The following is a 13600-nucleotide window of genomic DNA, read 5'->3' as shown; positions in this document are numbered from 1 at the left end:
GTAAATGGCAGAGCTGTCCATACCCTCCCTCTCTCCCGACAGTGCTCTGCACTAATAGGTGGGGGCTATCTAGTGGCTCAACAATGATGGCGTCAACTAACTTGGGAATAAATCTGTGGTGAGCAGTGAAGCGATGCTGCAAAAGTGTCTTTGGAGTTAGTTCATTCTGAGCTCCTACAGTATGAGCACTCATTTGGTGCAATGCTGCCAAGCAATGAGGGTACAATTACACACATGCAGACTCAGTCATTTTATATGGAGCATGCTCATTTGGATCTTCTCTACAACCTAATTCCATGCCTGAAAGTGTTTGAGAAAACAATTCACTAACTACCCACCAATGACACATTCAATATTGTACCTGTTTAAATAATATCATGTAGCACAGAAAGAGCAAAGAATTATTTCACAAAAATGTAACAACTCTTAAAAACTTTCTGATTCTGCACATGAGAGAAAAATGACAGCCAACAAACTGGAGACGAGGGAACTAGTAACAGAAAAATGGTGATATAAGTAAACATCTATGAAACTGTAGCCAGGTACATTATTCTGTGGCTTGATAGCTTAAAGATTTTAGTTTGAGCAAGACTACAATTTTTAACTAAAGCAATGGAACCACAATGATGTATTTCACTATGAAGACATAGTAATCACATTTTAAAGTTGTAAAAGTTTGTAGTTATCTCTGATATTAAAAAACATGTCATTTTTAAACAAATCATAATTTATTTCATACAACAACAGATTTTTCAATACAAACACTGTTTATAGTTTTCCCCTGGAACTGCAGTTTCTGATACTACACGGCAAGAGACTACAAAAAAACATTTGGATATCAACATATCAACATTTTTGATAATTAATGGAAAATTTCTCAATTTTATAAACTATATTTTGAGGGAAGGAACAAATGGAGGTGTTACAATATGAAACTGAGATTAAATCAAATTTGCATGGCAAATCTGATCAACTTATATTGTAACATAGCCGTTAAATTGCCTCTATTAATGAATTCTGATTTGAAAAAGTACTAAATTCAATTAAGTTAACTCTTGGATCCTTTGAAAAATTAAGTAACATTTGCTGTATCAAAATGAAGGTAATGCGTTAGTTTAGCTTGAATAACATTGCTAATAGTCCACTAACAAAAATGCAGTGTTTAAAATGGCCATGTCACGGTATTTCTACAAAGCAGTTTGTAAAAGTAAATGGAGGACTTATGCATTTATTCAATGCATTTGCTATGGGGTAAAACAAATCATTACAACTGAAAACATTTATCCATATTTTTGGAAATCATGTACTATTAAATTACATGGTGATTTTTTTAGCTTTACTTAAAAAACCAACAAAATGCATTTTAAATTATACATATGTTAGTGACATTGGTGAAGCCAAAAATCTATCTTTGATGATTGGCAAGGAAGCTCTTCGTACTGGCCCATATTCTCTTATATTTCCTGCAGTGTTGAAATTCAGCCTGGAAATTGAAATAAAAATAACCTTACTTTGTATAGATTCTTTGTAATATATAAATAATTTTTTAGAACATTTCTCATGGACAACAGCAGCTTTTTCTTAGTACTTAAAATGGTGGTGAATGGAGCAGGTGCTACAAACATCATGAACATGAGCAATTGACATTCATGGAGTTTGAACACCTGCTCCATTCGATGGCAGTGACTGCCAACACAGTATGAGATCGGAAGATGGTCAGTATCCAAGAATAACTGGTAACCACAAAAATAAAAGTTTCTGTGGATAAGACAGTTTGTGTTCATTTTAAAATTTATACTATATGTTTCTACATCAAATCATGAAATCATTATATGGAGTGTTATTATGCACTATTGACAGTGCGTACACATACAGCAGTTACCTCCCTCATTTTATGCCCTGTTAATTAAGACTATGTGTAATGTAACAGTACAACCATATGGGTTGACTTTAGTATCTACTTCCTTCTCTGAAGTTGTCTGGAAGAAGCGACTTAGAATGATTGTTTGGGATTAATTAATTATAGTTGATGTCAAGGAAGAAAATTTAATTTTGAGTGATAAGTTTCATAAAAATTATTTAAATTATGTTGAAGAGAAACTATGCCTATTAATGAGTTTTTTTTCCATAAGCCTATTAGTGATATCTGCATTCACATGGTTACTTGTTTCTCATGGGCACCTCCTTCCAATGTCTCTTAACGTTTTCAGAGAGTAGAAAATACATGACATCTACAGTATTTTGGAGAAAAACAGGAATACTCAGCCACAGATGAAATTAAAATAATTAATGAGGTGAACTGCTAGAATTACTTCTCAATACCTAAGTTCACTGAAATTTACCTTTTATTAGCTGCTGAGCTTAGAACACCTGTATGCGATGGTTCTCTCGATCGCACACCAGGATGTTGCCGTTGGATGTAACTGCTATACCCTCCAGTCCTTTGAACTCCCCGTCCCCTGATCCCCAACAGCCGAATGCTCTCAGGAATGTGCCGTCTGGGTTGAAAATTTGGATGCGGTTGTTGCCTGAGTCCGCCACGAAGATGTAACCCTGGTCGTCCACTGCGACGCCCCTGTTACAAAAAATACAGAATTTGAAGAAACTTTCCTATCATGAATTTACTATAAAGTATTAGCATTTAAAAAGTAATAACCACAGTTATATCCATAATTTACAGACCGATGCACAAACTGAAGTGAAGTACATACAGGGGCAGACAAAAATATGGTAACACAGCCAACACAATTTGTTACCATGCCTAGTTGATCTAGGAAACACATTGGTATTCAAAACAGCTTCCAGTCATCTCATAAGTGATAAATAAAGGTCCTGTATGGTACCAAGGGAACCTTATACCATTCTTCCTGCAATGTAGTTAGAAGTTCAGGTAACAATGATGGATGTGGATAGCGATCATGCGACCTTATCTCCAAAACTGACCACAAAGAATCACTGGAATTGAGATCTGGTGATTGTGGTGGGCAGTAAACATGCAACAATGCACCCTCATCCTCACAAATTCAGTCCTAGATGATGCAAGCTGTGTGAACAGGACCACTGTCATTTTGGAACACATCATCTCCATTGGGAAACAAACACTGTACTATGGGACTAACCTGATCAGCCAAAATGGAAATGTGATCCTTGACACTAATGTGACCCTGCAAAGCAACCATGGAGCCTAAGGAATTTTATGACATGGCTGCCCAAAATATCATTGAATCTCAGCCATGTTTCACTTGGGATGTAATCATGGCCATAAGTTCAAAATGTTGGAAAACAAGGTTCATCTGATCAAGTGGCTTTTTTCCGGTGCTCCACAGTTCACATTTTATGGCATCAGCACCATTTTTTTTTTCACACTACATTCACAGCTTATGGAGCTCCCCTTTTTTGTTTTGTTTTGGTGTTGACAGGGTTCATGAGTGCAGCATCCAGTTGTACAGTGATTCTTGTCACAATCTTACTCAATGATCATCAACCATGATCACTTAACATACACCTTCATCTGCATTGTGACATAGCTGATGATGTTTTTCTGCTTTCCCTGTTTGTGGAATACATCTCCAATATGGTACCTCTTGATACATTAAACACTTCAGCTCCCTTGATTATGAAAGCACCGACCATATGAGCATCAAAAATTTGCCCTTGTTCCAATGCACTTAACTCCAACATAATGCACTCATATGTACAAAAGACACTGTTCTGAACAAACTAACACTTGCAACATGTTGAGGACATGGGACAGGTTGTGTTCGTGGTGAAGTACTAAAGTGCACCCTGCAGACTTAGCTACTAACTGTGCTTAATGTTCAATCATGTATTTCTCATGGTGTTTCCATATTTTTGTTGAAACCCTGTACATAAAGTGGTCTGTCTTATTTCATAGGGCAGAACTTTTGTCTAATACCAATATGCTGCCTCCATGGTCTACTAGTTTCGAATTATTATCTATAGATGTGGAAGCCTCGTTTTCCATTCCCAGTGGCCACTCTGAGTGTTCTGTAGTGGATAGATCTGGAATGGTGAAACTGACTCACAAATGAAATTGGCATCAAATGAAAAAAGATTTCACCAAGCTATGAGCCAGCTGCCTCTAAACTGTTCCATGTTAATAATTGCACACAAATAGCAATTCTGCAGTGAAGCATGTTTTGTTTAGATACATGTGGACACTTCTAAAAAAAAAAAAAAAAAAAAAAACAGTTCTTTCATTCCATAACTTAAGTCACACACTTACTGTGCTGTAGTGTTATCTTCTACCAAGGAAAAATGTCATCAAAGGGACTCATGTTTCTACATTCCTTTTTTATTTTCATCCATCATTTTTTTTAGTGAAAGAACTTTTGAAACTTTCAGGAAGGAAGATTAGTGTTTTACATCCTGGCAACATCAAAATCATTAGAGACGGAACACAAAGCCCAGATTACGAAAGGATGGAGAAGAAAATTGGCCATGCCCTTTAAAAGGAACCATCCTGCTGTTTACCTAGAGCAATTTAGGAATATCATGGAAATCCAAAATTTAGATGGCTGGATGGGGAACTGAACTGTCCTCCTCCTGAATGGGAGTCTAGTGTGTTGACCACTGTGCCACATCACTTGGTTTTCCAGAGTTTAAGATTGTTGCTTTCTTTACATTGATATGAAGCTTTGTTTGAGCTATAGCTTTGTCAAGTAAGTTATGGTACTTCATGTATTTATAAGCTATATAAAATATACAAGGCTCTTAACTAAACTGATAAATGAAAAGCTTACACAGTTTAAGGAAAAATTTTTCATCTGGAGCAAACACTATTTTTTGGTAAATGCTAGACTATGATTGACTGTGTATTAATGACACATTGTTCACAAAAGAGAAAACTTGTTATTTCACACAATAAGTATGAATCCAAGCCATGCAACTTATAAAACACACGAATGTCACATAAAATGATTCTTTTGATTGTTTTATTAATGTAGGACCTACATTTGAAAAGCTTTTTACAACAAATATAACACTGATGAAATATTTTAAACAAATAATTTCAATTTATTTGAACAGTCATAAGTTTTAAGTGTGCTGATGGTTTTAGAAATGCCACAGACAACATCAGTTGTAGAATGTAGAAAATGAGCTGTAAATTATAAACCAGTGGAAAAAATCCTTACAAGATCTAGTTGACAATATGAACAGTTGGTAAATAAACAATATGCGTACAAATACAAGATTTTGGCAATATGTTACTCCTTTGTACATTAAGTTTTGTATGACACAGATCATTGAAGAAAAAGAAAAAAAAATATAAGACTGTACAATTGGCCAGATTTTTACTATTTGGTAGTAGATTAGGTATGGTGCATAACCTGAACTGTCTAAGAGATTTCATTTGTTCCACAGCTGTATTATTGGGTTACTGTTCAAGCTGCATTGTGACATCAGCTGTTGTTGATTTTATTAGCCTGAGGTTGATTTGATACAGTTCTGCATTCCTGTCACTTGCTAAATATCTTAAACATCTCAGCATAAGTGTTGTATCCCATGTCACTGAACTTCTTTCCTTCCACCATCTCTTTAACCACAACTTTCAGCAGTTAATCATGCTGTAATCTACATCCAAGTGGTCTTTCTCTTCAATTCATTATGTATTTTATTAGGCACTGTTGGATCAATTTACCTGATCCTTTAACAGTCTCCTGTAACACATTTGAAAGGTTTCTAACAATTTCATTTCTGCCTTTGCCACTCTCCATCTGTATTTATTTCCATAAAGAATTATACTCCTAAATGGCTTCAACTAATCTTTCTGGTCATATGATTTATATTTTTTGATACTCTTGCTAGGTAGCCGTAGTGCAATATGTAAGCTTTGTTGCTGTGATTTTCATGCATCTACCTTCTTTATCTGTTCTGGTGCAAAATTTGTTAACCTCTATGAGAGACTTTTGTCCAAATTTAACTTTTAGTCATCCAGAGCACACCTGATCAGCATGCTTTAACATTAATATCTTTTTTGTGTGTGTGTTACAGCCATCAGCTAGAAATGATGCAAGTCATTAATCATTTGTCTCAATTCCTATTTATTTGCAGTCACTACAGATTTAACATCATCAGTGAACTATAAGATGCTGGTTTTGTAACCATTATCATCAAGATAGTCCTTTACTGTCCTCATTGCCTCTATACAATTTAAATACCCGTGACTGTTATTAGCAGCTGTTTCAAATTGTTTTGGCATGCTGGAGTTACCATCAGTGGCTGAACACTGGCACTGATTCAAAAATAAATGACTTTCCCATCTCTCTGTCAAGTGAAATATTTATCCAGTCTTTTAATATGTAACTGCAAAAATTTATATACCAGGTGGTACCTGAAATTAACATTTTTTACAATTTGTCAACATACTGATAATTATGTGAATACTCCTACTACCAGTTGACATATACATTGTTCACACTTTCTTTTGGAGTATGGGCTATGGTATTTTGGTTAAACATTTGAATTAATTGCAGCTATGACCAAATCAATGGATTTAGTTTAAACAAAATTTCAGTACTATTAAAACATACAAAAAAGGACAAAACAAAAGAACAAGAAATAAACAAAAAACAAAAAAATGTGTTTTATAAGACACTTCTTTATGGACACAGAAATATATACACTTCACTAAATGTCTAATTATACATTTTATTTTATTTGACTTTATGTGACAACTGTATTAAATCAACAAAACTTTATTCATATAAAACTGACCTAGGTGTCCTTCTTCATCCTAAGTTTCTATTTCAGCAAAACTTGGAAATATTTAGGAAGTGGTGTACGTAACTGTTTTGTATACTTATCTTCTGACATTCATTTTCATTTGATGTATTCATCCATCAGAATCAGAATGTCATTCAGTACCTCAGAATTAGAATGCCATTTAGTACTTGTGGAGGGAATGAAGAAAGGAAGAATAGGGTTTAATGCCCATTGGACAAGGAGGTCATTAGATGCAGAATTTTGTTGGCTGGCTGAATCACCTGTGGTACAATAAAGATTCACTAGTGTCAATCATTCTATCTGAGGTCTGCGTATTTCTAGTTTCAGCTCTAATGACTTTGCTATTCATAGGAGATTAAATCCTTCTTTTATCAGTTTTCCTTTTTGAGGAAATTACTTTAAAAGCCCACTTTTACAGTAAACAGTAAGCACATGTAACTCATTATTACTGCTGCAACTGTTTAAAATGTCACAGGCTTCATATATATTTCATGAAAGTAAGCTTTTATATAATAAATATGAAACATACACTCCTGGAAATTGAAATAAGAACACCGTGAATTCATTGTCCCAGGAAGGGGAAACTTTATTGACACATTCCTGGGGTCAGATACATCACATGATCACACTGACAGAACCACAGGCACATAGACACAGGCAACAGAGCATGCACAATGTCGGCACTAGTACAGTGTATATCCACCTTTTGCAGCAATGCAGGCTGCTATTCTCCCATGGAGACGATCGTAGAGATGCTGGATGTGATCCTGTGGAACGGCTTGCCATTCCATTTCCACCTGGCGCCTCAGTTGGACCAGCGTTCGTTCTGGACGTGCAGACCGCGTGAGACGACGCTTCATCCAGTCCCAAACATGCTCAATGGGGGACAGATCCGGAGATCTTGCTGGCCAGGGTAGTTGACTTACACCTTCTAGAGCACGTTGGGTGGCACGGGATACATGCGGACGTGCATTGTCCTGTTGGAACAGCAAGTTCCCTTGCCGGTCTAGGAATGGTAGAATGATGGGTTCGATGACGGTTTGGATGTACCGTGCACTATTCAGTGTCCCCTCGACGATCACCAGTGGTGTACGGCCAGTGTAGGAGATCGCTCCCCACACCATGATGCCGGGTGTTGGCCCTGTGTGCCTCGGTCGTATGCAGTCCTGATTGTGGCGCTCACCTGCACGGCGCCAAACACGCATACGACCATCATTGGCACCAAGGCAGAAGCGACTCTCATCGCTGAAGACGACACGTCTCCATTCATCCCTCCATTCACGCCTGTCGCGACACCACTGGAGGCGGGCTGCACGATGTTGGGGCGTGAGCGGAAGACGGCCTAACGGTGTGCGGGACCGTAGCCCAGCTTCATGGAGACGGTTGCGAATGGTCCTCGCTGATACCCCAGGAGCAACAGTGTCCCTAATTTGCTGGGAAGTGGCGGTGCGGTCCCCTACGGCACTGCGTAGGATCCTACGGTCTTGGCATGCATCCGTGCGTCGCTGCGGTCCGGTCCCAGGTCGACGGGCACGTGCACCTTCCGCCGACCATTGGCGACAACATCGATGTACTGTGGAGACCTCACGCCCCACGTGTTGAGCAATTCGGCGGTACGTCCACCCGGCCTCCCACATGCCCACTATACGCCCTCGCTCAAAGTCCGTCAACTGCACATACGGTTCACGTCCACGCTGTCGCGGCATGCTACCAGTGTTAAAGACTGCGATGGAGCTCCGTATGCCACGGCAAACTGGCTGACACTGACGGCGGTGGTGCACAAATGCTGCGCAGCTAGCGCCATTCGACGGCCAACACCGCGGTTCCTGGTGTGTCCGCTGTGCCGTGCGTGTGATCATTGCTTGTACAGCCCTCTCGCAGTGGCCGGAGCAAGTATGGTGGGTCTGACACACCGGTGTCAATGTGTTCTTTTTTCCATTTCCAGGAGTGTATAACACCCAGTAACTTACATCAAATAAACCAATTGGAGGAACTGAGTTACAGTGAGAACTCTATCAATCTAATGGTGATATAGGGCAGGAAAAATTCAGATAAGCAGTGAATTTGAACAGCAGCAACAACAGCCTCCCTTCAAAATTAAATTATTGAATAGTTTTTTTTTCAAGCTATGGTGCTTTGGATAATACTGAAACAGTAACTGAGGACAGATATTAAATTTTCAAACTGTGCTCCAGTATGCAGTTCCTCAGAGTCATTACCTTCAATGTATAATGAGTGACAAATTTTCTTGTTAGATCTGCTATTACTTACTACCAAACAGTTATAATTTAAGAGCACTGGCATTATTATTTGTTATTTCAAATAGCACAGTTGAAAATACATGTTAGAGAACAGCCTGCTGATTCTAGAGCCCAAACATAAGAGACTGGCTTTTGGAACTGTAGTTACACCAACAGGAAAATGGTTAAACACAGGATTGTCAACAAAACTGACACAGGTATTTTATTTTTCTAGTGCATCAAAAATTTCTTTGATTTATAAGGAAACTGAAATGTTATCACAACACGTTACATGTAAATCTCAGTACCCATCTAAGATTTATTTCCACAGAAATAGTGTAGTTCCAAAATTAATCAGTAGATAGTTTGGGCATAGTTGTTATGACAAAAATTCTAATCCTCTTCATGGCCCAATAAAATGGTCTTATTAACCAATCACAGTAAATTATGCTCTGCAATCTTGTTATATGGAAATTAATTTTACAATTATGAACAACAGACAGGGGTATGATGCCAGGAAGAAATTAAAGAATGCTACAGATTACTTTGTTCATCTATATAGTCTTAGTGTCAGAGTCAAATTGTGTTTAAATATCAGCAATCCCAATGAGCTTTGTCCAGAAATGCTACAGTACGGATTTTACATTTTGTATCACATTTATTTCTCTAGAAAATCAGTGTTTACTCTATTACAGTAGGCCTACTTTCTCTCTATTTATAATTTACTGGCTTCTTCTTTAACTGCATTTATTTATTAAACATAGGCTTTTTGTTTTATTGTAAACATGACTGGTTCTAGGAAAATTATATTTCTAGCTTTAGGCATAAACATTTGGCAGTCAGCTGCTAGGTACCCTTGCAGACTAGAATATAATTTTTATGAAAGATTCTCAGACTTCTTGCTGTGTCAGTTCAGGGTAAAACTTCAACTTTCAATTATTGTCTCCAACATCTTCATCAGGAGCAACTTTCTGTCAAAACTACTGCTGTGGTGGCCTTATACAGCCAAAGATGACTTCTGATGGGTAATCATCATGCTGTTGCAGATGACGTCAATATCTTCACTGAAGGCACCACTACTTCCACTCTAGCATATAAATTGTAACGAATATCTGTGGCTCTTCTCTTAATTGAGAGCTCACATCCATGCACTGCTATGATTATATCCACTGGAACAGTTGAAGATTTTCTCACACATTCTTATTTGTACAGCCTCTTTAATTATGGAATCCCAGTATGTAACTGAGAAAATCTTCAACTGTGACAGCAGATATTATCTTACTAGTGCATGGAAGTGAGCTGTCAATGTAGAGAAGAGCCAGAGATATTCATCGGAATGTTTATGGTATGGCAGGAGTTGTGACACCACCAGCACAGATGCTGACACCATCTGCGATGGGATGATGTAATTACTGACCAATCAGAAGCAGTCTTTGCGCTATATAAGGCCACCACCCCAGCAATTTTGCCAGTCAGTTGCTCCTGACGAAGATGATGGAGGTAAACTTTGAAAGCTTGAGGTTTTATCCAGAACTGACTCAACAGGAAGAGGAAGTCTGAGAATATTTTATACAACAGTGCCATAATGGAAAACAGCCATTTGCAGGAATACAATTTTCCTGAAAATGGTCATTACTTGTCAAACATTTGAATTATATGGGATATGTAAGAGACATTTATCAAACACACTAATTATGAGTAAAGTAATTTTTTAAACTGCTGCATGTAAGAGTTTCACAAAATTGCAGTTCCTTGAAGAGCTATAGAAATATTGTTACTGATGAACTGAAAGAGAAACTAACCTGTTTCATTTATTGCTCTTAATATTTGTGTTGCATTACAGCTTAGTTTCCTCAGTTTCATATATGCATTAGATTGCTTATTGTAATTTATTGACTTAGCTTTTCTGCTGTTCTGCATGTCTCAAAACAAACTTTCTTTGAGTTTTGTTGTAGAGATGGCTTAACTGTTTAGAGGAATTTTTTTAAATGTGTTTTTAGCCACTGGTTTTTACCTCTGAATTAAGCAATTCTTTAATATACTCAGATAAATTGTGATTGAAACTTTTATGCAGATTCCAATTATGCTAGAAAAATTTATGTCATGTAACTTGCAAATGTGTTTCCAGTTGCTGAGGAATCATTCCATTAATTTTATCCAGTGGCATTTAATGTACATTCATTTTTTTATATTGTCGACTGTTTCTTTGATATTGTCCAGTGCACAGAAGAAATTCAAAAGTGAATGAATAGTTCCCCAAATTTTTAAATTACAGTTTTTAATTATGCCAGTCAGTTAAGTGAAGATTAAATTGTTCAAAATTGTATGAACTAATTGTTCAAAATTCTATTTAAACATTATATCTCCCTATCAGAATCACTACCAATAACAATATAGCTTCTGCTTTTACAGAGATCTTGCCTGCTGCTCAATCCCTTTGAACACACATAAGGATATGCTGCATATAACACAATAAACATAAAATAATGCATAGAAAAGGCTAAAGTCCTACTGAAGTGTTCAGTGATAGTGTACTTATCAGATGTTACAGAATTATGTGGGGGAACTGCATGGCTAAAACCACAGAAAACATGCATTCACGCCATGCCTGCCTACCTCAGTAGTAGGGTGTACCTGTTTAATGGCAATTGTGGAGGGGGCAGATGTAGAAATTACAGAAGTATTGGAGGTTACAGGTTTAGTGGACTTAGTTGTAATTGCACGGTGACTGTGATGACTGCCTCTTGGCCGAGATGACTTGGCCCTTTTTGCATTCCTGCAATGCATGAAGCACTCATGAAGACTTGTAAATACTGTTATATAGTTGCAGTGCATTTTCTGTGTGATCTACTGATTCATATAATTTCTGATATTGTGTTTAATTGTGTATTGTGGAAAGACTGTTAGACTGCTTTCGTAAAGTAAGTGCCTTGGCTGGTCTGAGGAGAGGCTTGACTTGTACTTTTGATTTTTTCTGGTAGCAGATGAGAAATACAAATATGTCATAGTTTCCAGTCATTAACATGAGAGAGAGAGAGAGAGAGAGATACATTTGAATTCTAATCTCAGTTAGTGGTCTCTCTAGAGTAAAAGTTTAGTACATAAGTTAGCCTTGACTCTCTATTTTGTTTGAAATTATTCTCATACAGTTCTCATCACCAAGTACAAAAGCAAGCATGTATCACTGCTAGGGGAAATAATAGCTTGGACGTATATACAGTATTTACAACAATATATCAGTAGGCAGGCTATATTAACAGCATGGAATATTTTTTGTTACTATTTGATGATTTCATTCATATATTGCTGTACAAAGCCCTTGCTCATTATTAAAGACATACTTTTTCTACAGAATTCAGAGTAATAGCTCATATTGCAATGACCATGCAGTTGTATATACAGTTTTCTATTGTGGTGCTAAATTACAATTTTTTTCTGTTTCTTCTTCCTGTCTGTAAGCAGACACAGCAGTTTTCTTGATTTGAACCACATCTTCAGTTAGCCTCTGATGATGTGGTTGCAGTCAAGTAATAATGTTGTAATATTTGTAGTTTTCAATAAAGACAAAATGTAAGGCATAAGCAGTTGATAACTCTCTCTGTGGCGTGTTCTTTTTCTGTGCATTTATGTGCTTTTATTATGGACCTACTAAGTGAGTTATGGTGTATAATCAAAGTTTCATGCTTCTAATTAACTATTCCATATTTCTCAGCAGCTGCTATTTTTCTAGAAGTAAATCTTTGTATACTAAATGAATGTGACTATGAAAATGTGAGAGAGTACATTTTGACACGGGCAGCCAACTGCTCATGTCTTAGATTTAAACAGTCTATAAAGAAAAACTGATTTTTTCTTAACATGAATTTGGTCATTTATAACTACTTAATGTATCTTAATTACCTTGGGAACTTGAACTGTCCATCTTCAGAACCTTCATTTCCAAATGAAGTCACCACTTTTCCATTGACATCAAATATTTGTACACGATGATTGTTTGAATCACTGACAATAACACGATTAGTGTTGGATACAGCAATATAATGTGGATGCTCCAGTTGTCCAGGTTTATTGCCAATAGATCCAAACTTTCCTACAAATGTACCATCTGACTGGAACACCTGCAACAGAGTTCAAACTTCACTGTTTCTAATTGTACATTAGATTAATAATATTAGTATAGCACACAAAATTAACATTATTTCAAAAAAAATGGTTATACATTTTTGTGTTTCATTAATAAATAGTGGGCAGAGTAAAATCAACCAATTGCTGTATAGTTGAAGTGTTGAGTGGATGACAGGCACATAAATAACATTCAAAATAATTGCTGAACTTTCGGATGGTGCCTTTTACACACACACACACACACACACACACACACACACACACACACACACACACACACACACACACACACGAGAGAGAGAGAGAGAGAGAGAGAGCTACAAAGTACTGGCACTGCAGCTGGTTTGTGGAGAAAGGATTTGTCAGATGGAGTGGAATGGGGAATGAGCAAGGAAGTGGAGAGGGGTGGACATAAGAGAGGCTAACCCCTCAGAGGCACAGGGAGCAAGGGAATGGACTAGAAGTGTGGTTCCTGTGAACCTGGCTGG

At 37.2% G+C, this 13600-nt stretch overlaps 1 protein-coding gene across 4 annotated transcripts in view; it reads right to left on the bottom strand.

The window, feature by feature from the left end:
* Nucleotides 1–706: 706 nt before the first annotated feature.
* The window catches only part of LOC126175239 (uncharacterized), a 292084-nt gene continuing 279190 nt past the window's right edge, over nt 707–13600 (bottom strand). For 2 of the 4 annotated variants that reach the window (XM_049921875.1, XM_049921876.1), the window contains 4 exons: nt 12888–13105; nt 11604–11763; nt 2343–2575; nt 707–1483 (listed from right to left, as the gene is read on the bottom strand). In XM_049921875.1, the coding sequence (XP_049777832.1) occupies nt 1369–1483; nt 2343–2575; nt 11604–11763; nt 12888–13105 (726 nt within the window). In that variant the 3' untranslated portion in view covers nt 707–1368. The remainder of the gene's footprint in view (nt 1484–2342; nt 2576–11603; nt 11764–12887; nt 13106–13600) is intronic. The other 2 variants (XM_049921877.1, XM_049921878.1) reach the window with 2 other exon arrangements.

This window comes from Schistocerca cancellata, chromosome 3 (assembly GCF_023864275.1).
Source record: "Schistocerca cancellata isolate TAMUIC-IGC-003103 chromosome 3, iqSchCanc2.1, whole genome shotgun sequence".
In the NCBI taxonomy this organism is placed as follows: domain Eukaryota; kingdom Metazoa; phylum Arthropoda; class Insecta; order Orthoptera; family Acrididae; genus Schistocerca; species Schistocerca cancellata.
Note: the sequence above shows the minus strand (reverse complement) of the source record. Positions and strands in the feature narration are given on the sequence as shown.